We start from the raw sequence: 26429 nt of genomic DNA on the forward strand, positions 1-26429 counted from the left end.
CTCAGGACTTCTGTTTAACAGCTAAACAATCTGAGCTTGTGGGGCTGAAAGAACGATTAAGCATTGAGTGTGTGTACATACATGTGGAGAAAGAACCGGATCTGAGTGATCTCCTGCTTAGCCGGGATTGATTTGCAAGGTTGCTGTTCAGCTGTCTAACCTCTGATTGATCAACCGGCAGAGTCGTGGTTGTGTTCGATGTTTCTGCCTATGAAAACAAGTTTTTCCTTGCCACTGTCACACAGCGGAACAAAATAATGAGTGCTTGCTCTTGGCTGGACTTGGTTTGAATTGTTGGGTCTCACCAGATTCAAAGAGTAAAGTCTAGGCCAGTGGTTCTCAACTGGTCCAACCTCGGGGTCCAGATTTCTCCTTAGTCATTAGTTCAAGGTCCACGTAGCTCAATATATTCAGCCTCATTCTTGGTTGGACAATTCGATTGACGTGCTCAACCAACGTTACTTTACTTCCATCCTATATCAAGAATGCAAAAAGAGGAGGTGCTCTGGGAACCACATGATGCCAGACCCCCCGACCTCTTGGGCGGCCACGTCTGGCCCATGAAACACAAGAAGATAACTTCGACTGCGACCCACGAGTTGGGAACCACTGGTCTATATGAAAACTTAAGATAAGTTTTGTTAAGCTATTGTGCTATATAAAGAAAAACTGACCTGATTTTGGGGGGGGGGGGGAGCTTGGATGTATGGTTAGTCAACTGTAGACATGGGACTGTTAGGTCTTATGGCTGCACAGTAATGGCAAAGAAGCAAAACAAACTTCTGCTCTTGTGTGTGGTTGGAAAAGTTTTGACTTCTTTCTCTTGTCCTTCTTATCCCTTTTTCCTCATTACCTCCAGAAGGCTGTCGTGTCTTTCTTGGCGAGCGAGGCTGTCTCTGGTAGGGGTCATTGGAGCCATAAAGCTCGACCGTCCCCAGGTTTAGCACTACCGTCTTCTGGATGTAGTCCACCACCGCCAGACCGTTACTGTTGCCAAACACCACACTGGGGAGGGGGTGACAGATTCAGGGAGGAAGTGGAAGAAACAGGAGGGCGGGGGGAGTCAGAGAAAGAAAGATGAGAAAAGAGGAGAGAAGCATATGAGATTTGATTTAGCTTTTAGGACTAAAAACACTGTAGTCAGAGCACAAAAACAGCTGGAATCTCCAAATTTTCCTTGCAATCATAAATCGTGTTGACAGGACCGGTTGTCACTGTAGCCGTGAGCGGTTGCTGCTTGAATTGCAAAACTGTATGGGTGTCCACTTTGCATATTTTGTCTGGGTGAGATGGTTGCTATAGATTTAAGTCATTTTAGATTTCACCTTAAGATGATACAGCTTGATAAGGACGGTGTGCACTTATCAGTCTCAACAACAACGCTCCTGTTTGTATACTTACAGGCCGTAGGAGGAATTGAGCGCCAGACTTGTGATCTGCTGCGGGGGCTCTCCACTCACCCACACTAACTGGACCACCAAATCTACCTGGTAACCTGCGGACTGCTTCAGAGGAGTACTTCGCACTCTGGAGAGAAGAAGAAAGAGTGGAATGGGGAGGAGGAGGAGGGACAGCGAGGAGCAAGAAAGTGAAAGGGAAAGAGACATTAAAAAAAAAAAGGGTTTCATGAAGAGAACGACGAGTGGTGCAGCTGCAGCTCTGAAGCCGCTGTGTGTTGAGGGTCTGGCATGAGTGGCTGCGAGGGGATGATGGGGAGGCCGTGGCTGAGAACGCTTCAGGCGCTGACTAAGTCTGTGCAAGAGTGCTTGAGGCAAAAGGCAAGACTCTTGTGTGCATGAGTGTGTGTGAGAACGTGTGGTGCTTATGAGAGTTTATGTAATCGGTATGTGTGTGTGTGTGTGTGTGTGTCATACTTGAGGCAGGGCATGTTGCCGCCGTCAGAGTTGTTGCTGCTGGTGGAGGGGTGTGAAGGTGGACCGCTCGTCTGAGGGGAGGCACCGGGGGTGGGAAGTGCCGATGTCTGTTCTCCCCCTCCGCCCCCGCCGTCTGGAGACTCTATGTCGTTCAGCTCGTACTGCATTCGCACCTCTAGTAGCTGCAGAAGACGACACACACACAGGTGCAAGTGCAATATATTATCAGATTTACAAAAGTGGAGAACAATTTTCCGTGAATTCCTCTGAGGACGGAGAAGTCATCGAGTCCATGAGCTGCATCCACACACTCACAAAGTCACTTTGATAATAGAGATGTGTTTGATGTGTGTGTGTGTGCATGTGTGTGTAGGCAGATTGAGAGTCAAAGAGGTCCTCCAATACTGAATATTTCATTCCTTCTAAGTCCTCCTTCAGGCTACTTCTCCGCAACCTCCGCCTTCGCACAGTCACACACACACACACACACACACACACACACACACACACACACACACCACCAAAACTCAGACACACGCACAACATTCATAAGCTCCTCTGTTTTGCATTCTGTCAGTCTCATTAGCCCCTCTGACATGTGGGAGTGAAGACTGATGGGTGGCCTTCTTCAGATTCTCACTCCCGCCTGCCTCCATCCTCCTCTACCTTCATTTCTGCGAGGTTACAGAGGTGTTTGACCTTGTGGGAAGGGAGGCTGTTCTCCTAATTACAGCTCGCTGCAACTGCATATCTACTGATCCACATCCCAGTCAGTGTAGGAAAAAAGAAGGGGCCCGAAATTTTCTCTGACACACGTATCAGCGCTCGCTGGCAGTCACACACAGGAAACACTTCCAGCACGAAGGTGGCTGCTGCAAGGTGCTTCAACTCGACAAATTCATTAAAGTTTTTTTTTGCTGTGAGCCCGGTTTGTTTGGCAGAACAAAGGAACTGGATAGTCTGGACAAACTGTCCAGAACACATTAAGGGCCCCGGCTACAAAATAAAAATAAATTCGCAGACCTGCGAGTCAAAACACATCCCCGCACCTCCTACGCGCTTTGATTGACAGGTGATCTCTGTCTAGAGCCAGTCCAGAGCAACAACACCACCACAGCAGTGACCGCTTAGCAAGGAGAATGTTGCCAAAACTCTAAATAAACAAAGTGTCTTGCTGGGGTACCAATTTAACACTCCACCGCTCCGGCGATAAAAACAAAAAAACAGAAACTAAGCATGTACAGTATGCGCGCAGCCTTTCTCTTGTAATATAGGAGCTGTGACCATGTTCACACAGATTAAACAGCATTTCTCTTTACAGTGTGTCATTAAACACTGACTCCCATCACACCCCCAGAAGCACTTACGTCGCTATCAAGGCGGATTATAATGACAGTCTCGCTTTGCTTGTTCACTGCTCCGTCTGTTGGCATAGCAACCATACTGCCTTTGACTAGGCAGATCTTTGAGAGCATGTGAGTGTGTGCATATGTCTCAGCATCTTAGAACAGCAGAGGAAGTGACTGTCGAGGGGAAAGAATAACAAATAAAAGCACAATGTATTCTTGATGGAGAACTGCATCATGTCCCGAATTTGTGGTTGCAATAGGAGAAGAGAACGTGTCCTCTGTATTTGTACTGAGAACTACACATTTCACCTGGATTCTAAAGTCTTACTCACCTGCACCACCTCAGTAGTTACTTCCAGCTTGCTGAAGCGGTAGATGATAACGTTGGCTGACACCCCGGCCACACACAGCATCCGGCTCTCGGGGCACCAGGCCATGATCTGAATGGCAAAGGGGTCTTCGTCTGACACCTCAGTGCTGCCCTTGTCCTCTTTGGACCGGTTTCTGTCAAACACCTTGGCTGTTTTGAGCTTATAGAGCACCTGGAGCATTACTGGGGGAAAGAAAGGAGAAAAGAGCAAAGTGTCGGTTGCAATCCAGGAAAGTCAGACATATTGAATCTGACTCTGAATAATGTGAAATCAGAGGAAATGTAGTGCTTTGAACTTGAGAAAATTCATTACTACTTCAAGACTCCAAGGAATACTTGACCCCTAAAATGACCTTTTGGTATAAATTACTCACCCCATGTTATGTTGAATTTGTTAAAAAAAATATATACGTTTTTCTTGCATGCCTACTGAAAAATGATGGATGAACTGAAATAAAAGGGGTCTTTGTTTATCAACTTAAAAACTATATCAAAAAATCTACTTACAAATTCTCACACAACTTGTACAGTACAATCCAAGTCTTACTTATCCAGTCGTATGCTCAGTACTTCCCAAACACACAGCCCTTTCTGACAGGGAACTAAACCAATAGTGAAACGTATCTATGCTCTCTTCAAAGCCAGACTCCATTGACAAAAATGGTAATTTTACCTCACTGAACACAGGAGCTGCTGGTCTACCGCTTTCTCAATCAGTTTGTTTGTTTGTGTTAATATGTACCTTGGGTGAATCAAAGGTAACTCTTTAAAACACCAAAGTCACAGAATAACACAAACTAACTGACTGAGGCAGCAGTAGACCAGCAGCTCCTGTGTTCAGCGAGGTACAATTACTGTTTTTGTCAATGGAGTCTGGCTTTGAAGAGAGCATACATCAGCTTTATTTTTAGTTCCCCATCAGAAAGGGTTGTCTGTTTGGAAAGTACTGAGGAGAAAACAAAGGTTTCTTCACAAGTCCAGCACAACACAGGGTGAGCAATTGATATACAAATGTTCATTTTTGGGTGTTGAAGTATTCTTTAATCTAAAAAATACTTCATACTGAATGTGTACAGGCCGGTACTCAAATTTAGTTTATTTGAAAAATAAGTTTTAGAAAAGTTTTTACAGTTTCCTTTCCTTGAGCTTAACAACACAAAACAATAATTATAATCTTGTGAAGCATAAAGAAAGCTGAGCCGCTGAGGGAACTCACTTGCAGAGGCATCCCAGAACTTCACAGTTCCATCAGCATGCCTGGGAATTCAACAGAGGAGGACAGAGAAAAGAGAAAAGTGAAGAGACAAGACAGAGACGAATTTCAGTTTCTGTCCTGAATTCTACTCTGATCAAAATAAAAAGTTTCTTTGATTTGCAGCACAAAAACATCTGTACAATATCAACTGAAGACACAAAATCTGATGCCAGGTAAATTAAAAAAAACAAACAAACAAAAAAAAAAAAGAAAAAAAAAATACATTGACAAAGTACAATATTTTGTTTGGTCCCAAATTAATCATTTAATGCCACAGATCCCCCCTATGAGAGGTTTCACTGATGATTTTCATGACTTCAGTAAAAGTTGTTAACCAGAACATATATTACATGGCCCAAAGTATATGGACACCCATTGGCAGATTATGAGTCATGGGTCCCTTGGCACAGATACTCAAAAGGTTCCTGTCTACTGGAGCAAGACAAACAGACTTTGTGGTGGTTTTCCTCTTTCTATGTGTGGTTTTGTCTCTTTGTAGTTGTTCTGCATCGTTTCGTGTGTCTTTGTAGTCGTTTGTGTTTCTTAAAGGTCAGTAAGTGTCCCTTTAAGTTCATTTGGTGTTATTTTTGGTCATTTTGTGTCTCTTTGTGGTTGTTTGTGGTTATTTTTTGACTTTGCATTTCCTTTGCTAGTGTTTATGGTCATTTTGAATTTCGTCCTAGTCTGTACATGCTCAGTAATCCATGTGGACATCCCTGGCAGGGGTTTGGCTATTCACCTTAGTTCAACTCATTGAAAATCTTGATGCTATGGCCTACAATGATATTTAACACAATAATGTGCTTCCAAATTTGTGGCAAAAGTTTGGAGAAAATCCTGTCCTGTTTCAGCATGACAATGTCTCCGTTCATAATGTGAAGTCTGTGAAAAATGGTTTGTCTGGTCTGGTTTAGAGGCCTTAAACTTGCATGCACAAAACCTCAAACCCAATGCCGACTGTGAGCAAGGCTTTATCACCCAACATTGGTGGTGAACCTTGCTGAGTGGAAGAAAATCCCAGCAGCCAGGTTCCAAAATCTTGTGGAAAGCCTTTTCAGAGGAGTGGAGGCTGTAATAGCAGCATAAAGGCCCTGACACACCAAGTCGACGGTTGGCTGTCAAAGTTGGACCGTTGATGAGCATCTGCTGCCCTCCTGTCGGCTTTTTGTTTGGCCGAGTCGGCATGCTGAACAACGCCAATTTAGCCGGCACAGCGGAGCCCGTCACTGAATGAAATCACTTTGATTGACAGTTCAGCTCAGCACATAAGCAACATGAGTAAAGTAAACAAAGAGGTAAAGTCGAGGCCAAAACAAGCTTGTTACATAAGGTAACATTATTTTTCTTTAGCGCTCTTCTTGAGCTCTTCAGCAGAAACATTTCGTGATGGTTTGTGTTCTCGTTCAGTGGTGCACAGTAAATAGAATTTGATCTTTCAACATTGGATTGTGACCATCTTCCAGTTGCCCTTTTTGACTGTCAGCTGTAGTGTTTGTGGTGTGTTCATGTGCAACACTTTTAACCTAGATGTAGTTACGTCAGACCACGAAGCAGGTGGCCTTTGACGCTGCTAGTTCTCTGAGGTTCTGGAATGACATGTCCAACTATTACATATGGAGGTAATGCTCTGATTTATTCATTCATTGTCTGTAGCCGCTTATCCTGTTAGGGGTTGCAGGTGTGCTGGAGCCTATCCCAGCTGACACTGGGCGAGAGGCAGGGTAGTCCCTGGACAGGTCACCAGACTATCACAGGGCTGACACATAGAGACAGACAACCACCACCTACGGACAATTTAGAGTCACCAATTAACCTGCATGTCTTTGGACTGTGGGAGGAAGCTGGAGTACCTGGAGTAAACCCATGCTGACATGGGGAGAACTCCGCACAGAAGGGCTCCCCAACCCTGGGTTTGAACCAGGAAACCTCTTGCTGTGAGAGGACAATGCTTACCATTGTACACTGCCCTCAATGCTCAGATGTCCACATATTTTTGGCCGTGTATTTTAAATCGTGTTGGTAACAGAACGTCCAAAAACATCCACATATTGCTAAATGCCTAAAAATGAATAGAGTGGACACAGGATTATACTCAATAGCAGGTGCTGAGCATGATGGCTTCTCCATTTGGTGCCAGAGAAAAGAACATTGTCCAAAAACAAAATAAAAAATTAAAAAAACATGGTCGGTTGCCATTTTTTTCCATCACTCCTCACTGTTTTGTTGCCAGTTGAGCTGAGTGGATTAGGAGAGAAATATCATGCAGGCTGTGGCACTCTTAGAAAGAGAGTGAAGCCTGTGCAGAATAGTAATCCAGCATGTATGGGTGAGGAGAGACGGAGGAAGAAGAGAGGAGCAAAAGCCTCCTGGTGCCAACCTCCATACCTCAATGTCAGCGCGTGTGTTCTGTTAAAAACACCCCGTCTCTCCTTGTTGACAGCTTAGAGCGGGATAATAAACATTCAAATGGAGCGAGGTGCACATGATTGGAATATATAAAGACCTACAGTAAATATTCCAAGACGAGCTCCTCGGCTGTGGAGACCTGACGGAGCAGGAGAGGTGAAAGTAATTGAGTTGCAGCGAGACGATAATGCTAATGAAATCAGTATTGTCTTACCCAGTGATGATGATCTCTGGGTAGCTCTGTGTGCCTTGACCCCAGTTTCCACCGCTAATAGGCCATTCCTGGATAGACAGCAGACACACACACACAGTACATTAGAGCCGATGAGAGACCACAGGTAGAAGTCAATGAACAGCGCGTCAATAGCATTGATTGATTCTAGAAATAGATGACATGATAAAATTGCACATGAGTGTGCACTGGGAAAACAGGCAGGGATCCTTTGTGCGCGTCTTTCGGCGCGTCCTGCAATTATGTCTCCATCTGAGAGAGCGTGTGTGCTTGTTGGCGGGGGGTTTGGCTTTGAACACGCTGATACATACAAAGGTCATCAGGATGACTCATGGTGATCTTTATGTGAGAATGCCCTCCCGCAGCTCAGCCAGGCTTTTGCCTAACACAAAATAAATAAAAAATACAAGGGGTGGTGATGGTGGTGGGGGTGTGGCAGCTAGGCAGCCAGTTTGGGTCAGTACATGCTGACATTTCCGACAGAAAGCTAGAACAAGGCGACAGGCAAGAGAACATGGGCATACATAATGGCTGCAAGAGCAGGGGGTCTGTCTTGGATGATACAGGGATAAGAGACAAAAATGAGAGGAGAGAGGAGGTGTGCGAAGGGAGAGGATGAGCGTTAGGTAACGTGACACTATTACAGAGGCCGTTTAGCTTCACGGAAACATTGAGAAATACACTTCAGTGCCAAATTACCTCATGCTGCATGGAGTTTGTAGCGAAGACATGCATGTATGTACAGTAATGTGTCCTTTATTCAGTAACTTTGTTGTTGTCGGCAACATGGTTGGAGGGTGTAGCGAGAAGCATTTACATTTCTAATTTAGGCATTTAGCTCTTTTATGACACCGCTCTCCAGAACGACACAAAGGAAAATTCCTCCCTCGGGATACTATTACGCTGTTATACATCATTAATCTGTGATGGGAGGTGTGTTCACAGAGTTATTTCATGATGGAATAGTGGTGATTTATTTCATTTCAAGAGTAAAGCATGTCTCCTTCTCCTCAGGAGTTTAAATTGAGGCAAACAGTGATGACAAGGAGCAGGTAGCAGTTTCTGTGGCAAAATTAAAGCTTATTTTACAAAATATTTTGCCAAACATACGTATGTAAGTTGGTTCTAATTATAGGACCTATAAGACTAAAGGTCTACAGCTACAGTAGCAGCTGTGAGCTAAACGCTAACATTACCACGCTAACATGCTCATAGTGACAATGCTAATGTGCTAATGGTTATCAGGTACCATTAACAAGATTGACCACCTTAGCATGCTAACACTTCTAATTAGCTTTAAACACAGTTGATGCTAATAGTAATGTCCTCAAACTAGTGACTTTAATCTACCGATACATTTTCCATAACTTGCATGTACTTGCCAATGTAACTTGAGTCTTTTAGTCAACAGTGTAAATTTTTAGTAATAAACGAATGTTGCTGATATTTACTTGGGGTAAAAATTGTGTTTTTCTTTCAAAGAAATTCCTATTTTTGCGATAACTAGTATCAAGTTATGCAGGAAACTTTCCTGGATACAAGAAACTTTTAAAGACAAACTATGCAGGATTATACTGAAAAGCTCGTACAGAAGTAGTTGCTCTCAATGTGTACCATCACAGCGCTAAGGTGAAGTCAAGGCCTCCAAGCAGCAGGCATCTAAGAGATAAGCTCCACAAAAAATATAGCAAATATAGAAAGGCGGAGCGCCAAACGACGAATACGTATGATTGCAGCTGTAGCAGCTCCGTGACCCGCCCTCTAGCTACATGACTTGCCCACTTTACCTACACATTAGTCAATGATCAGCCTCCTTTACTCCTTGGCCTGGAAGTTTAACTCCCCACAAAACTGCTAAGTTAGCGATTAACTAGCTATGTGGTATAATGTTAAAGGGAACTGCCCATTGGTCCGACATCCCATTGTTCCGACCATATTAAACTCATTGTTCCGAAGTCTGTTCCGAAATCATCATGATGCCCTGTGGTTAAGGTCTGGTTAGGTTTAGGCACAAAAACCACTTGGTTAGGGTCAGGAAAAGATCATAGTATGGGTTATAATGAAAAAGAAAGTGACAAACTCATAAGCCGTGAGCCTGCTCCGCCTCAAGCTGGTCACAGCACACCATACGCCCGCCGCGAGCCATTCAGCACCGCGGACAGTCGGACTAATGAGATGTTGAACCAATGGGCTGTCGAACCAATGACATGGACCCATGTTAAAAGAGAGGTGGTTAAGATTAGGGCAAGGGTATTGGGGATATAAGGCTACATCTCGTTAATTATGTTGATGACAAGTTAGCAATTAGCTTACGTTAGCTTTTAAGTATTAGGTTAAAAGAGAGGTTCTGGTAAGGGTAACAGGAAGGTTAATATCTCATTAATTATGTTAATGGTGAGTTAGCAATTAGCTAGCCATGAAGTAAACGTTGAAAGGTTAGGGTAAGGGTAATAGGACGGTTAATATCTCATTACTTATGCTGATGCTAAGTTGGCAATTAGCTAGCTATGAAGTATTATGTTAAAAGAGCGGTGGGTAAGGGTATTTGGAAAGCTACATCTTGTTAATTATGCTAATGACAAGTTAATGATTAGCTAGCTATTAAGTATTATGTTAAAAGAGAAGTGATTAAGGTTACGGTAAGGGTATTGAGAAGGCTATAACTCGTTAGTTATGCTAATGGGAAGTTAGCAATTAGCTAGCCATGCAGTATTATGTTAAAAGGTTAGGGTAATAGGAAGGCTATATCTCGTTAATTATGCAAATGGAAAGTTTGTGATTAGCTAGCTATGAAGTATGACATTAAAAAGTTAGAGTAAGGGTAATAGGAAGATTATATCTCGTTACTTATGCCAATGCGTAGTTAGCGATTAGCTAGCTGCACTATAATGTTAAAAGAGGTGGTTATGGTTAGGGTCTGGATATCCCAAACAAGAGTGAATCTGGGGTAGGCTTTTACCTTCAGTTTTGTATATCTATATCTTTATCTATACGGACCCAAAGCATTTTTCCGACCCTTAACTTAAAATAGACCAACCTTTTCACACACAGTGGTCACTGCGGTGTAGAGCTATTTATTACTTTTACTAAGACTTTGTTGTTCTTGAAAATACGTAATCTGCAGTAACTTTTGGGGATATAAATCAGTCAGTTAATGTTATTAGAATGTAACTTGCAGTTTTTGTAACAAAAACAATATTTTGGGAATGTTTTTTACACAGTTCAACAGGGGGAGGTGGAGGTGGGGCTGGGGGCTGTGGAGTCACTAGACACGCAAGTGATAGGACAGGCAAGAGGGAGGAGTAGATCAAAAGAGGGGTAAGGCTTAAGCTTAACATTTTGATGTATTACAAACAGATATTGTTTTATAGTTTTCACATGGTGTATCATCCTATTCATCGGTTTATTAAATACATATTTTTCCTGTTGAAAACTCAAACACATGCTGTGCATCAGAGTGGGCATGTGAAAACGCATGTTAAAGAAAAAGTGCTTCAATTCTTTTCTAACACACCAACAGAGGAAAAGAGAATATTGTCTGAGGTGGTCATAATTAATGCATGAAAGGGATTTATTAACTCAGAAAGCATGTCATGTGGTTGCATTGCGTCAAATCTGCTGGGAAGAAACTAGTATCTCATCCTCTTCCACAAATGATTTCTCCCTCTCTCTTTTTCCTCCTCCTTTGTAAAACTGTAAACCTGGAGAGAAGCCCTTACTTTTTAATTCTCAGAGTCTCAGTCCAAAGCCTGATAAGATTTTCCATTAAGATTTCCACAACAGTAAGAAAGACGCATCACGGACCACAATATGCAGCTTACAAACATAAAGCTTTACTATATATTACCTTTTTGCTGTAGCCCTGTCGTTTCTGCCGCGAGCCAACAGAGTAAAGTGCAGGTATGAGGTCCACAGGGCAGTCGGCAAAATACTCGCAGCAGGTCACAGGAGACTCGTGGATAGTCAGAGGATAGGGGTTCTCGAATATGGGGTAACTGTTACCAAGAGGGCACAGACAAAGTCACTCTTAATTAAATTAGTCCGTCTGCCAAGAATCAGCGCATTAATCTCATTCAGTGCTGCATGTATACCATAGAATAAGATTTATGAATGGAAGTTATATCATGATATAAAGTAGAAACAATATATAATGAAGATAACGAGCACTAATGGGCCAACTGTGACATTTCAGCCCACATTTAAGAAACAAAAGATGATGAAGAGCTATTTAATAAAGAGCCGGACTCACCCGTTTTGTGCAAGGTCGATCACCACTAAATCCTTTTCTAGAAGGACCACCACAGCGTAAGGTTCCTGAAAATCTGTGCGGAGAAACAGCCAGACAAGTCATTCATCACACTGTACGTTCAGTAGTGTTGCAGTTCTTGGAGAGAGAACTCCCCTGAAATCTGCAAACCACAGGGGAAGAATTCCTCAGACTTAACATGGCAAATGTTATTATCATATCCATGCCCTGAAGACGTGAGGGCAAGAACGCTTAACGCTTCACATTCATTAATCTATGTGATTTATGTCTGTGGGGGATATTGCTCTGGTTAAATATTTGTATCCATCTGATCTGGGAGTAGAATTTTACATTCAACCTTAGATGATTTTCTCCTGTAGTAGATTTTAAACCTTCGAATGAATTGATAAAATTAATGCCCTGGTTTCATTCACTCATATGTAGAACTTATGAGGCATAACACTGGAACCAGTGTAGCTCACCCTGCTGCTGAATAAGTCATCTGCACATATCTCTGATTCTAGTCACAGTCTGAAAGTGTTATAAGAGTCATGAATACTGACAAGGGAGAGCAAGCACATCAAGCAAGAACTTAAATAAACAGAGGTCAGGTCTGACAGAGGAAAAATGTGAATACAGACAGAATATAAAGACAATCCACACTTATTAAAGGACTACTTCACCCCACAAAAGGTAGGCCTATGGGCTTAGCCCTGAATGTCCTAAAATCCTACAAACACCCCTGCGTACACCTGACCTATATGTGACCTATTGTTTATGGTTTGACTGCTGGTTGACAGGCAGGGAGGAGGCTTAGTTATCAGTGAGTGTTGCTGTGCTGTAAGTAAACAGCTGCCTAAATTAACACTGGTCACACTGGTCATTACAGTAAAAAAAGCACCAGCCCTCATGTCAGTGACATCAGAGTTGCTACATTTCCTCATTTCCTCAGATATGCACTCTATCCACCAGTGTGTGCGCATGCAAACTGTAGTTTAGAGAACAATCTGTTGTTCAGAGCAGCAGGTTTCAGGCTGTCAGAGAACGCCAAGGTTGAAACACTTTGACAACTGTTGTTACTACATCTCTCACTGTCCTTCTCATTTTACTTCCCTGGCGCTGGTCTACAAGTGATTCACCTCCTCCTGTGACCCGTTACACAACTTCAGATCACTGTGCAGTATCTCTACAGTATGTCTGGGAGTTGGGAATAACTGTAATTATGGCCACTTTCACTGCTGATTTACCTAAAGAGACAAACTGATTACAGCCAAGGCAATCAGCAAAACAAAAAAATAATTTATCTGATGAAGAGAAATTTTGTCAAAATTGTAAAAAAAAAGGACATGAATGGCAAATTCACGTAAAAGTGTGTTAAATACAGTCTGTGGAAGGAGTTGTGGGATGTGGAAGCATCTCAAACTAGCGTCATAATACGAGCCACCTACAATGTCCTGCCATCTCTGAGGACCCTCAGCCAACGGTACAACGAATACCCTACGTGCCCCCTCTGCCCACCTCCAGCACACCTGAAACATATTCTCATTGGCTGCAAGACAAGCCTGACACAAAGTTGTTATACCTTGTGGCACAATCAGGTGCTTAAGTGTCTAGCAGCTACCCTGGAGACCAGACGCATATCCATCAGTGCCCCATCTCCTCTGTCAATCCATCCCACAATTACGAGATGGTTTGTCCACAAAGGTACAAAGCAATCCAAGGCCTATACAGTAAAATCGGACACCAGCCAACTAGGAGGGGGAGTCTGGAGGTTACTGGCAGATCTGAATAAGCGTGTTTGCATCCCATCCGAGATCACCTCTACTAACCTCAGACCAGACCTCGTGCTTTGGTCCTCCTCACTGTGGCTAGTCTACATCATTGAGCTCACTGTGACCCAGGGGATGCTGTGGAGGAGGCCCACGAGCGCAAGAGCCCTAAGGATGCCAAGCTGGTAGCCAATGCTGAGCAACATGGCTGGAAAGTGAAAGTTTGCCCAGTTGAAGTGGGCTGCAGAGGCTTCGTAGGCAAGTCAACTACAAGGCTGCTTAAAGAAATGGGAATTCGAGGCCAAGCCCAACATCAGGCTACCAAAGCCCTCTCTGGCATAGCTAAACAGGCAAGCTGGTGGCTATGAATTAAGGGGAAAGATGCCACTTTGGCCCTGAAATGCCACTAATAGCAGGGTACAAGGGAGTAAAAGTAGAGGGGGGTGCACCTGGGACGACAGGTGTTGCGGATGAAACCTCTGGGGGTGTCGTGGGCCTATCATCCAACACCAGTGAAGGAGGGTACCTACCTGATGACCCACAAAGTATGTGCAACAACTGACCAGTTTGACTCCACCTTGATTAAAGGTAAATTGTTCTCCTATTAGTTTATTCTCCCATCTCTTCCCTCATCAAAATGAGGAAGTAGGGGGAGGTAGAGTGTGCGGCCCAGTCTGACGGGAGAGAGTTCAGTCTGTACAGATGTCTCTCCTTGGCTTTGCCTTCCCTATGCTCTTTCCCACTTTTCTAGCCATCTAACCTTGACCCTTTGGCGCCCACTCAGAAACCTCCAGACAGCACTATTACTCCCACTCATAGTCTCAGTATGCACATCAGAGATTGTAACATCTAGTCCTAAACTGAATTTAACTTTGAGTAGCACATCTTTATTTTCTTCATCTCTGTCAAATCTATTTGCCTTTCACAATAGATGCTCAAAACAGAGTAACACTGGAAACCGCAGCATCAGAAAAACTAAATAAATGAACCTTGTCATAAGAAGTTTTTGTCAAACTGCTGTTTCCAAGGTAAAGAATGAATCTCCAAGCTTAACTTCACCTCTTAATCTTTGTCTTCGTCTGCACATTTTACCTCTCTGCTACTTTTATGCCCACACTAGCACACGTTACAATACTTGCTCTGTCTGCCTACACTTTCAAAGACACTGGTGTGCACATTGCATCACCACATTGCAGCCTGATCATCATGGATTATCCACCTCCTCTACACACTAACACTGGTTTAAGTATGCACAAATACACACCATCAGCCAGACATGTATTGTGTAATCTAAAATCCCAGGGATGTCCATTACCAGATGAAATCAGTGCGTGGTGACATCAGACTGCCGGTGAGGAGTTACCAATATTACATAAGTCACTAATCCTTCGTGTAGCCATATACATGCCAGATAATGCTGCACCCCAGTTTACATTGGATTATATAAATGCTGGATCCCAGTCAGCTCCACTTTGACGTGTTTTAGATGTTGACTCCTCGATACAGGAAATAAGATAATAATTTAATTTAGATGGAAGGCTATTGTGTTCAAAGAGATGAAATGAAAATGTAATGTTCCGTGTGTCAGATAATGAAACTGGAATAGGATCCTTCCCCCTTGGGAAATTTCATATTTATTACAGAAACACACTAACACAGGGGCGAGCAATCCCACATAATTAAAAAATAGAAAGGTGCGTGTGTGTTATTCTAATGCACTGACGGAAGGAGGATAAGATGACTATTCCCATACAAATATTATGCTGAGACATGCACACACCACCTGAACACATCCACAGCAAAATAGGCACAAACTTACCGTTGGGGTATGGTGTCTCACAGAGTGTGAGGAAGTCTACTATAGGATAGTCCATCTCCAGCACAGCTGTACTCTTCCCATGCATTACTGTCAAGCAAGGCCGCCGGCCCACCGTGTCGTAGGACAGACCACCAGACAGAATTATGAAGGGCTCCCTGGAACACAGACACACACACACACACACAGACACACACACACACACAATTCAGCATCTCAACATATTTTATATGTCATAATTAGCATAACAGTTCTTAGGCTATGGCCAAGAACTTGTTTTGTGACGCCACAGTGAACTTGACCTTTGACCACCAGATTCTAATCAGTTTATTCTTCAGTCCAAGTGAACGTTTGTGTCATATTTGTGGAAATCCCCTCAAGGTGTGACAAAATCACAGTGACCTTGACCTTGGACCACCAAAATCTAATCAGTTCATCGTTGAGTCCAAGTGAAGGCTTTTGCCAAATTTAAAAACATTCCCTGAAGGTGTTTGTGAGATATCATGTTCACAAGGATGACACGGATGCAAGGTCACCGTGACCTTGACCTTTGACCTTCAACCACCATATTCTAATCAGTTTATTCTTCAGTCCAAGTAGATGTTTGTGTCAAATTTGTAGATGTCCTCTCAAGGTGTTCTTGAAATATCATGTTCACAAGAATGAGACAGACAAATTCACAGTGACCTTGACCTTTGACCACCAAAATGTAGTCAACTCATTGTTGAGTCCAAGTAAATGTTCTCCCCAAATTCAAAGAAAGTTACTCAAGGTGTTCCTGAGATACTGTGTTCACGAGACTGATATGGATGCAAGGTACGCAATCAGTTCATCATTGAGTCCAAGAGGACCTTTGTGCCAAATTTGAGGAAATTCTGTCAAGGCCTACAAAAAACTTCATCCTTGCAGTACTCTATTACTTCACACTGGAAGAAGCTGTACAACAGCAAAGCTACCCTAACAAGAAATATCGTTTGCTTGGTATACTATACACGATTCTCCTTAAAAACAATATACTCACACTGAGGTAATTCCTCTCAATCATTGTTATGACCCACTAGACAAGTGTGGTGGTGTATTTATCTGCAGAGATTCTGCCCTCTGACTGTATGTTCTCATTGTGGCTAAAAGGTAGAGCAGGTAGTCCTCTAATAGGAAGATCAGCAGTTTGATCCGCGGCCCCTCCAGTCCGCATGTCGAAGTATCCTTGGGTAAGACACTGAGCCCCAAATTGCTCCCAATGGCCGTTCCAATGACAATGTCAATGTGATATAAAATGCTACCAAAATATAGTACAAAAGGTCACATACCAGCTAAAATGCCACTCGGTTGAGTTTGTTACATAAAGTGCACACTTGTTCACAGGTCATACATAAACTAAAAGAAAGAATACCCTACTATTCATGGGAAAGTTCAAGAGTTTTGCAAGAACTTGCTTCATGTTCCTTCCCGGGCTCCTTACAATTATTTGTAGTTTCAGTAGTTAACTACACAAAAATGGCATACAAGTAATTAACTACTTGAATAACTATGCAAATATCAATGTAGTTGAACTACCAGCAAGCAAAATGTAGTCCACTGCTCTGAACACTGGTCTGAAGCACATGGTCATTTATTACTCAGCTTTTAACCTTAACCTTGATGTTGTAACTGTGTTGTATAATTAAGCATATTCATGCCAAAGCATATGTGCATGTGTGTACTGTATGTAAGTGTGTGTGTATCAGAGAGAAAGAGCGGGACCTTACCCATTTCTAGTGGTTTTGTACTCCACTTTGAGAATGGGTTTACAAGGCTCTGGCTTCTTCCCGTCCTTGGGCTGTTTTCCTAAAAATAGAACAAACACAAGTTCCTTTACTTTGCCACTTCATCTCTCTTCACCTCCCTTCCTCTCCTGTCATCTCATTTTTTTTCTCCCTTCCTCAGGAGCTGCACTTAAATTGCAGCTCTGAACAGTAGCCAGACAATAACAAGAGGCTATTCATCAGAGAGGATAAAGACAAATGCAGGGGCAGGGACATGCAAAGAAGGTGTGGCCGTCATTAATGATTTACAGAATCCATCTATTCCAACCTCGAGGGAGGTCAGCGCGGAGAAAATGTGCACATCCATCACACGTGTGCCGGCCTAAGCATATGAGAATGCACAATAAGAGGCTGAATATAGTGAGCCCTGAGGCAGGTTATACAAGGCAGGTCTGTGTAATAAAGAACTGCTTTTAATAACTACATCTAAATAACAGATATCTAAAAAGACAATTAAAGGAGGACTTATAAGCCTTACTTAAACCTGTCAAAGGAATTTGCATAATTGCCCATTAAATACCAAACTAATTACGTATGCAGCAGTGGGAGAAACAACTAATTAAAAAGCCTGTGTGGTGAAATCCTCTCTGCAATCCCCTACACACACAAAAAAACAGCTTCCAGAAACTGGTTAGAAGTTTCCCCCTTTCATTTAATTCCTTTTCTTTGTTCCTCTCTCTGACTCTCACACTCCGTCCATCCATTTGTTGCACTCACACACTCTGTCTTGTTCTTCCAGGCCCTTCATCTGGGCGAGCTGTCAGAGTGCTCTGTGGGGTGAGTAGGTGTGTGGGGGAGACAGCGGAGTATAGATTAAAATACATCTTCAAAAGAGCAGACTTGCTTTTTCTGCAGGAAATAAACAGAGCGCTGGCGCTGATGCATGCACGTGCAGACACAAAGTAAAGCAAACAGAGGCAGGACATAATTGAAGTGACAATAATCCTCTGGCTGAAATGGGGGAATGATGAGGGAGCCATGTGTACAGGAGGGAGACTCTTGAGGGATGGTTTCAATTAATGCAGAGTGGGTCATGTGACTGACGGAGGTGGCTGAAGGCACTGGTTTCATGTTTTGCAAAACTTATATTAGCCAAGACTAGACAGAATTGGTGGCTTTTTAGACATAATAATCCAAGAAAATGGATTCATTTACATCCATATGCCCATTTTACATTAAGTCTGACATGCACAAGTGTTTGTATAAGGTTAAAAGAATCAACAAGGTTCCTTGGACCAATAGTTCTCAACTGTTTTTGCTGGTGACCTCTTGCAATCCCTTATCAATCATCATCAAATGAAGAAAAATGATTCCTGTCCTGACCATCTGGTTAGAAAACCTGTTTATGTCAGAATATGACAGAAATAATAGAATCATAAAAAAACTTATTTATATAACCCATTTCATACAGAGAGATAATGTACATCAATGGAAAAGATGGAAAAATACACATTTAAAAACAAAAGTGAGACTGCAAAAAATATCTAAATAAAGTAAGGAAATAAAAAATAGTTTAAAAATAATGAATTGTACAAGTAGCATTTATACCAGGACCAAGAGGAGAGAGCACATCAGGCCCATCTTGGCTGGTCTGCACTGACTTCCTGTTACATTTCCAATTGATTTTAAGCTCCTCCTCCTTGTATACAAAACCCTACGTGGGCTAAGACCAAGCTACATCACTAACTCCTTTGTTAACTATTTGCCTCCAAGAACACTGTGATCATCTGCTGCTGGTTCACTGGTGGTTCCCAACAACAGCTGGAAGATCGGGGAAGCAGCCTTTGTCAATACGCCCCTAAGATATGGAACACACTACGTATAGATATCAGGGAAGCTAGCTCGCTAGATAAGACAGCTAAAAATGTATCTGTTCGCTTTAGCCTTTAACTAGCTCTGACTTCCTGATACAAGTCTGAAACTCTTTCTATTTACGCTTCATGCTGCTGCAACTATTAAAATCTTTACGATTTATAGGTTTGCAACTCTATGAGTTTAATGAATCAGTTAATCAATGGTTTAAACTGTTTTAAATGTCATTTTATATTAAATTGCCATGTCAGATTTATGTTCGTTATTATCATTAAAGTAAATTAATTACAATTAATACTCTTGGTGAGGTAAAAAACTACAAAAGTGTAAGTTTAACAAGTGATAAATACCAGGCATAGGACTTTTTGTTTTAAACACTGTATAACTTCAACCTTCTATGAAATGTATTGTGCCTTTTAAAATAATACATTGAGATGTTCTTTGATAGACTGTTTACCTTCCAATATATAACTTTCTAACATGACGTTTAAATGACAAACGAATCAGGCAGCTACTTGCTTCTCTTACGATACGCAAATGTAAAACACAGGGATTGTGGGCATGGTAAGTGTGGTTCTCCAAGACTAGTCTGGGGATCCCCAAAAGCTTTTCAGAATCATTAATCAAAATTATCATAACATCAAAAAATATATTTTTTATATTATAATATATCATAATTAAAATAATTTATCATAATCAGCTTCTGCATTTTATTGAGCCTATGTATGGATTACGGATTATGGACACTTTAAATCAGCTCTTTTCTCTTAATTTGCCTTTGATATTTTGTTTAGGTAAGCATTACTTGAAGCTAATTAAACCGATGTCATTGCTTGATTGGTTTTCTGTGTTGAGATGGGGCAAATATTTTAATATTTGTCTAAAATCATGCTAATACATTTCTCTTGTTGTGTTCTTTTACATAACCAAGACCACAGAACCCCATAAATATAGGCTACGTCAAATGATTCCAAGGGACAAACATGAGGAATGTCTGCTATCTGGTGAGGGGTCCTTGGTGGAAAGAAGATAGAGAAACTCTACTACAGAACACACCTGAGTTGGATCCCCTGTGTAATGTCCCTGAAGAAAACTCATGTCAAAATGTTGGTAAATTATTTACACACTTTATTTTTTGCATCGTGGCTATGTGTGCGACTGTCTCCATTCACACTTGGGATATATCCAAACTGTATGTTTATATGGATTTTTTTTATTTTTGAAAAGAAAGGTTTGCCCTCCATACTGACCCACAGCTGTTATGTTATCATGATTCAGACTTTCTTTTTAAGGCACAGAAATGGTACTCAGCATGAGATGAATGCATTACTATTGCTGAGGGACTGAAATGCGTAACGTTAGAAAACAGAGTATGGGGTTAACTGGTTACTGTTGGGGATATAGGGTTCTAACAGGAGCCACAAACCACCAGGTGACAACTGTTGCATTCAACCATCATTTATTGTCTATCATTTATTTTGAAATGAAGGCCACTGCTGATTAGATGCTTGTTGTGATGTTTGCCATGGTTCTAAATGAAGACAGAAATAAGATATAATATTTGCAAAGTGAGTCATTGACTCATAAATCTAGTCTTTGAATTGCTTCACATTAAAGTACAATAAATGTCAAATAATAATTAGCTAGACATGTACTGAAATATAACCTTTAACAAACTAAATCAGTCAAACTTGATCAAATTAATCAAATGTTATCCTTAACTTGACAGATTCTCAAGGACACATGGCAAACACCATCAAACACTCATGCAGAATGGAAATGTTTGAAGAAAAAGAGAAGCAAGTGTGGTCCTGCCTCCTACTTATATATTTAGATATCGGAGGAGCTACCAAAAGTTGGCCAAACCCAACCACCCCTTGATGTCCCCTTCAGGATGTGAGGTCGGTAAACTTTCCCCACTTACCTAACCTTATATAGTTAAGTGTTAAGTTAAAATTTGACTCAGGTTACAGTGTAGATGACCTGACGTGAATTCAGCTGGAGGAATAAAGAGGCTTCATAATCAAATTGTTAAAATGCAGTATGCTTGGAATCATGTTGATGAAGATTCTCAGTCATCCAGGTCATGGTTATCCTAAGTGCTATATCGTAGACAACTAGACTTCCTTGAGTTTCTTGAAGACGTTTCGCCTCTCGTCCAAGAACCTTCTTCAGTTCTAACGGACTGGTGCTGAGTCACAGGCTTTAAACTCTGTGTGGGCGTGAACCTTTACAGAGTAGTTGAGGTCACATGTGAGTGGTCGACCCACCTGACCATCGTAATAGCATCAAGAAGCCATCTACGTCAAACTGGAACGACCTTCGTTAAACAGAGGAGGTGGCCTTCGACACCACTTATCACCCACCTACAATGCAGTCTTGGGATCCCTCCCCAGATGACTTCACCCCCATTCACACCTGGTCCCATCTATACTAACGACATATATGAGGGCCAGGTGGGGCCAACGACTCCCACGTGACCTCAGCAACTCTGTAAGGGTTCACACCCACACAGAGTTTCAAGCCTGTGACTCCACACAGGCCGTTACAACTCAAGAAGCTAATGTAATGCTTGGAGTGAGACCATCATGCATCTGGCTGTGTCTGAAAACTCCGCCTAGTATCTAAGGGAGTAGTCAATGAGTCAGTAAGGGACTGATTTCGGACACAGCCTGTGAGTGTGTGTGTGAGTTTTTGTTTCTGCGTGTGTTTCCACGTCCTTACCGTGTGGGGTGATTGTCTGTATGGGCTTGCCCTGGCCTCTGATGTTCCATATGGTCAGAGTTCCATCTGAGTGACTGCAAATGAACTGCTTACCCTCGTGATGCCAGGCAACTGAGTGGATCGCCTAGGAAATGACATGCAAGAAGAGGAGGGTCAGTGATTCAGCAAGACGAAGCATCATGTGCCACCATCTCCCTTACAAGTTTGTTGCATTGCCACAGCCATACGGCGCACGGCACGATGTTCATATGTGGGTTAAACACACACGACTCTGGATTATACACTGCTTAACAGATGGTGACAGTGAGATAAAAGGGTCCGGCCCCTGACTCCAGAGCACTTCCTGTGGCATAAATGCATATATTAGAGGATGCTTTAATATGACCCATTTGCTGAATGCGGAGAAAAGCTGGAAATGGATTGGTCATTTTATTCAGGAATGCCAGGAGCAAGGTTTTATTACCATGGCTGTAATTTTAAGAATTCAATTTCATAAAAACGAAAGGGGAAAATGTCTTCAGCTCTCAGCATCACTGAAACAGCCAATGTGGTGCATTCAGACTCATCTGGTGTCATTTAGGGCAACAGATTTAATATACCTACACACAAAAAAGGATGTAGTCTGTCTTGCTAACTCAAAAAAAGGAAAAAGCAGAGAGGGCAAACGAGAATATCAAAAAAATTAAAGAGTGTCTCAGTAATGTGTATTCAAGAAGTGTAACCATTAAGTTTTATTTCCATCCTTCAATTCTCCGCAGACACCGTGAAAACTACAAAAATTATAGCTGCTGCGCAGCAATGGTCAGGGCCGGGCAATTTTAGGCAAAATTAGGCAATTCTGAGCAACACACACAAAGCATATCACAACATAGAAGTTACATCATATAATTATGGCATGCCCTTCAAATTGTGGATGAGTGGCTGAAGTGATTAGACTCATAATATACAAAGGAAAGAAAAAACTCAAGAACAAGAAAGTAAGAATAACATTAACTGCTAGCAATTATGAACAAACTGGCGTGATCTAGCTTAAAGCTAAACATTCTCCATGGTGACAAAGATGAAAACATTTTTTAAAATGTAAAAGTAGCTATTGGATAGACTCTGCATACTGACTGATAGCTAAGCCAAAAAAACAGGGAAAAGAGACAAGGGATAACAGGGAAAAGTGTCAATAAAGAGTATTTGTCTCTCCGCAAAACTGCCTGGATCATAATTATTTTAACCTTTGTAGTCTCTAATCCACATAACATGATGCCTGAACATAGGACTTTCACATTAGAATGTCCTTTCTGCCTTAGCTGAGGCTTGAACTCACAACTTCTGAGACTGAGGTCCATCTTTTATCTCACTGAGCTAACTGGCAAGTGACAGTTCATGTGTGGCTTCACAAATTGACTAAGCCAAGCATCAGGGTGCCAGACAGTAGCCATCCATGCCATGGAAAAGCAAATTTAAAAGTGAAAATCCCAAAGCTGTAGCACATATGGTTGATTTGTTATGAATTTTCAAGTTTTGAAATTTAGAGGCTTGCTGTAGCGCCACCATCAGGACTATTTTCTTGTGTTTCCAGTTGAGGACATCTGGCATGGGACTGGACCTTTATGAAAAGTTTGGGTAGATTTCTCATATGGAAATGTTGCACGAGCTGAGGCTTGAACTCACAATCTTCAACACCAAGAACCATGCTCTATCTCACTGAGCTAACTGGCAAACAGAAATGTCACATGTAGCTTCACAAACTGACTAAGCCAGTCACCTGTGTGCAAGACAGCAGCTGTTAGTGTGTAAAGGCAGATTTCAAACGGCGGTCAAAAATTCAGTTATTAAGACAAAAATCCGTAAATACACAAATTGCATCTAGACAGCATGGAGATGTTGGTAATTTGTTTTTAACGATGATTTTTTGGCTCCATAAGTGAAAAACTGATGTTTAAAAATGCCATTTTTGCACTGACTCCAATTGTTCGCATGAGAACGAAATTCAAAATGCTGTAAAAAATTCAGTTTTTGAGATAAAATTGATATTTTCCAAACATCATCTACCATGACTCCAAAATGTTGTCATTTTTTTTAATGAACATTGAAAATGTATTTAGCAAGAATTTGCAAGTATATGTTTACAATACCGTTTATAGTCAAACATTTTGATGCACTGTAGGCTCAATTTTCGATAAATCAAAAATCTGTGTGGATCGTTTGTGTAGGACAGTCTGAAGATGCTCTGTAGCAAGTCTGGTGTCAACTGAGCAAAAATTGTGGGAGGAGATATTTTACAGATTTTGAAAAAAACAGTGATGGACTTCATAATTTGCAATAGGTTTAAATGTACAAAAGTTACTTCAGTATTGGAGCTACATTTTAGTGAAAGTTGCAAATCTGTAGCACATATGGTTGATTTGTTGTGAATTTTCAAAATTTTGAACTTTAGAGGCTTGCTATAGCGCCACCATCAGGACTCAGTGTTTCTGCTGCTGCTCCTTCAAAACATTTATTTTGAAAATGCACCACCGCTCTGAGACATCTGTGCACTTGCACAGTGCAGCAGCCAGTGTAGTGAGGAGAGCAGCGGTGAGGGGAGGGGGGAGTGGGCGAAGGCTCCTATTTAGGGATGCACCGAATATATTCGGCCGAATATTGCAAAAAAACACATTCGGTATTCGGTGAAATAAGTGAAAAGCAAGGCTGAATAATAGCGGCGTGTTTTGATAACGTAATCAAACAGCGTGCGGGGACGGACAGAGTAAAATGACGGCAGTGTGGCGATATTTTACTCGTCCGTCACCGCACTCGCATTTGCGACTAAAAATAGTTTTGTGCGGGCAAAATAAATCATTCAGCATGCTGTGTGAGTACAGATTTCAACCAGCAGCAGAAACAAAACGGCGAATCCTGCCGGTTGTGGGTTGAACGGGGGTCACAGACACAGACAGGACGTATTCCTGTCAAATACGGCGGCGCATTGTAACGGCTTACCGGCGACGGAGAAGTCTGGCTCCAGGTGAATAACTTGTTGTCATGACTGCCCAAAAGTACCTGAACAGCTGAGCCATGGCGGCACACAGGTATGTGGCGTATCAGAGGAGAAACGAGCCGTTCACATTTCTCTGTGGCAGGTAACGGCCCACAAACCTCACCGCACTTTAGGGACTGTTCGTTACTTATGAAGGGACTATCAGGGGAGGAGGGTGGCTGGTTGATTTTTATTTTATTTATTTATTTTATTTTGATCCCCCCTGTGTTAATCACTCATTGATGCTGTTTTTGAAGTATGAATAAGTCAATAAGTAATTTATTCCACTGAAATATCATTGATATAGAAAAGTGATTTATCTTTTTATAAATGACAAAAGGCACATCAGCCTCATTTTCGCTGTGGTATCGTGATACTACTCAGAACCGTGATACTTTCACTGGTATTGTACTGTGGGTCCCAATTTTGGTACCGTGACAACACTAATCTGGAGGGGGTTCATCTGCAAAAACTAATGAAAAACTAAAAAACGGCATTCGGTATTAGGTACTTGGTATTCGGCCAAGGGATGTCTCTCGCCCCCTCCCCCTGCCACCCCCGCTGCTGAAAAAACATCCTAGAGGAAACACTGGGACTATTGGCCTGTTTTTGCAGCTGAGGCAATCTGGCATGGGACTGGACCTTTGTGCAAAGTTTGGTGATTTTTCGTGCATGGGAAGTAGGATTTCCTCAGAAGAAGAAAAAAGAAGAAGAAGAACATGCAGGATAACAATAGGTCCCCTAATAAAGAACATTAAAACAAGGTTTGAAATAACAATCTCAATTGCTTTTAGAGTCTCCCACCAAATGTCCAGCATTTAGACATGCCCAACAACAGTCTCACGTGAATTTTCTGATAATAGACTGGTCCCAAAAAGTAAGCACAGCAACAGAAAACATATTCAACTGTCCATACAGGCCACTAAAACAAATATTAAAACAAGATAAAAACAAAAAACAAATAAAGGTGCAAAATGACAACGACCGTGTGGGCCTCTTGGACCATGCAGAATATTATTATTTTAGGGTCGTCTGTACTTCCTTTTAAGCCATGTTGGTTCTCTGCTCTGTAGCCATGTTGGCGCTCTCTGCCGCTGTACTGCCTCAGCCCATAATGCAACAGGTGCGACCCCTGAACTCTAGTCATGTGACGTATTACTCTAGATCAAAATAAACTTGCATAAAGAACAATACATTGTTCTTAAACTGAACAATATCTTTAAAGGCATTATATTTAAAATCATTTCTAAATTAAAGTTTCTTTTTTAACTACCTATTTCTTATATATTTGATCAGTTTTTAATGACAATGAATTTAAACATTAATGATGGTATGGTGATGCAGTGGTTAGCATTATTGCCTCACAGCAAGAGGGTTCTTGGTTTTGAACCTCAGGGTGAGGGAGCCTGTCTGTGTGGAGTTTGCATGTTCTCCCCGTGTCACTGCGGGTGCATGTCAGCAGATGACCATATATAGAAATCCAGCACACTTAGACGTTGTACTGTAGCTAGAGAGGAAAAACTGTTGGATACTGAGCGTTCAGAGTGATCTGAACCCTGAGATTTTTTCTTTGAGGGATAACTTTTACATATGTTTACCTGGTTATCTGAAACTTCGGCCACATTTAATATGAACATCAACAACATATGACATATTAGACACAAAATATGGAAAAGCATGATAGGTCCCATTTAAAAGAGGCTAATACAAACCATCATGTCAGACAATGTCACATCATTGTCTCTGAGAGAATATTTT

The 26429-nt window shown here is 41.8% G+C and overlaps 1 protein-coding gene across 3 annotated transcripts in view; it reads right to left on the reverse strand.

Annotated features, from left to right (window-relative positions):
* Positions 1–26429, reverse strand: part of stxbp5a (syntaxin binding protein 5a (tomosyn)) — a 157369-nt gene that overhangs the window by 19148 nt on the left and 111792 nt on the right. For all 3 annotated transcript variants that reach the window (XM_078173818.1, XM_078173817.1, XM_033648490.2), the window contains exons 9-19: positions 21659–21782; positions 17066–17144; positions 15321–15475; positions 11736–11808; positions 11334–11481; positions 7469–7536; positions 4810–4850; positions 3556–3776; positions 1875–2056; positions 1402–1527; positions 854–1005 (exon numbers count right to left, since the gene is read on the reverse strand). In XM_078173818.1, coding sequence (XP_078029944.1) covers positions 854–1005; positions 1402–1527; positions 1875–2056; positions 3556–3776; positions 4810–4850; positions 7469–7536; positions 11334–11481; positions 11736–11808; positions 15321–15475; positions 17066–17144; positions 21659–21782 — 1369 coding nt within the window. The remainder of the gene's footprint in view (positions 1–853; positions 1006–1401; positions 1528–1874; positions 2057–3555; positions 3777–4809; positions 4851–7468; positions 7537–11333; positions 11482–11735; positions 11809–15320; positions 15476–17065; positions 17145–21658; positions 21783–26429) is intronic.

The sequence above is a fragment of the Epinephelus lanceolatus genome, chromosome 13 (assembly GCF_041903045.1).
Source record: "Epinephelus lanceolatus isolate andai-2023 chromosome 13, ASM4190304v1, whole genome shotgun sequence".
Classification (NCBI taxonomy): Eukaryota; Metazoa; Chordata; class Actinopteri; order Perciformes; family Serranidae; genus Epinephelus; species Epinephelus lanceolatus.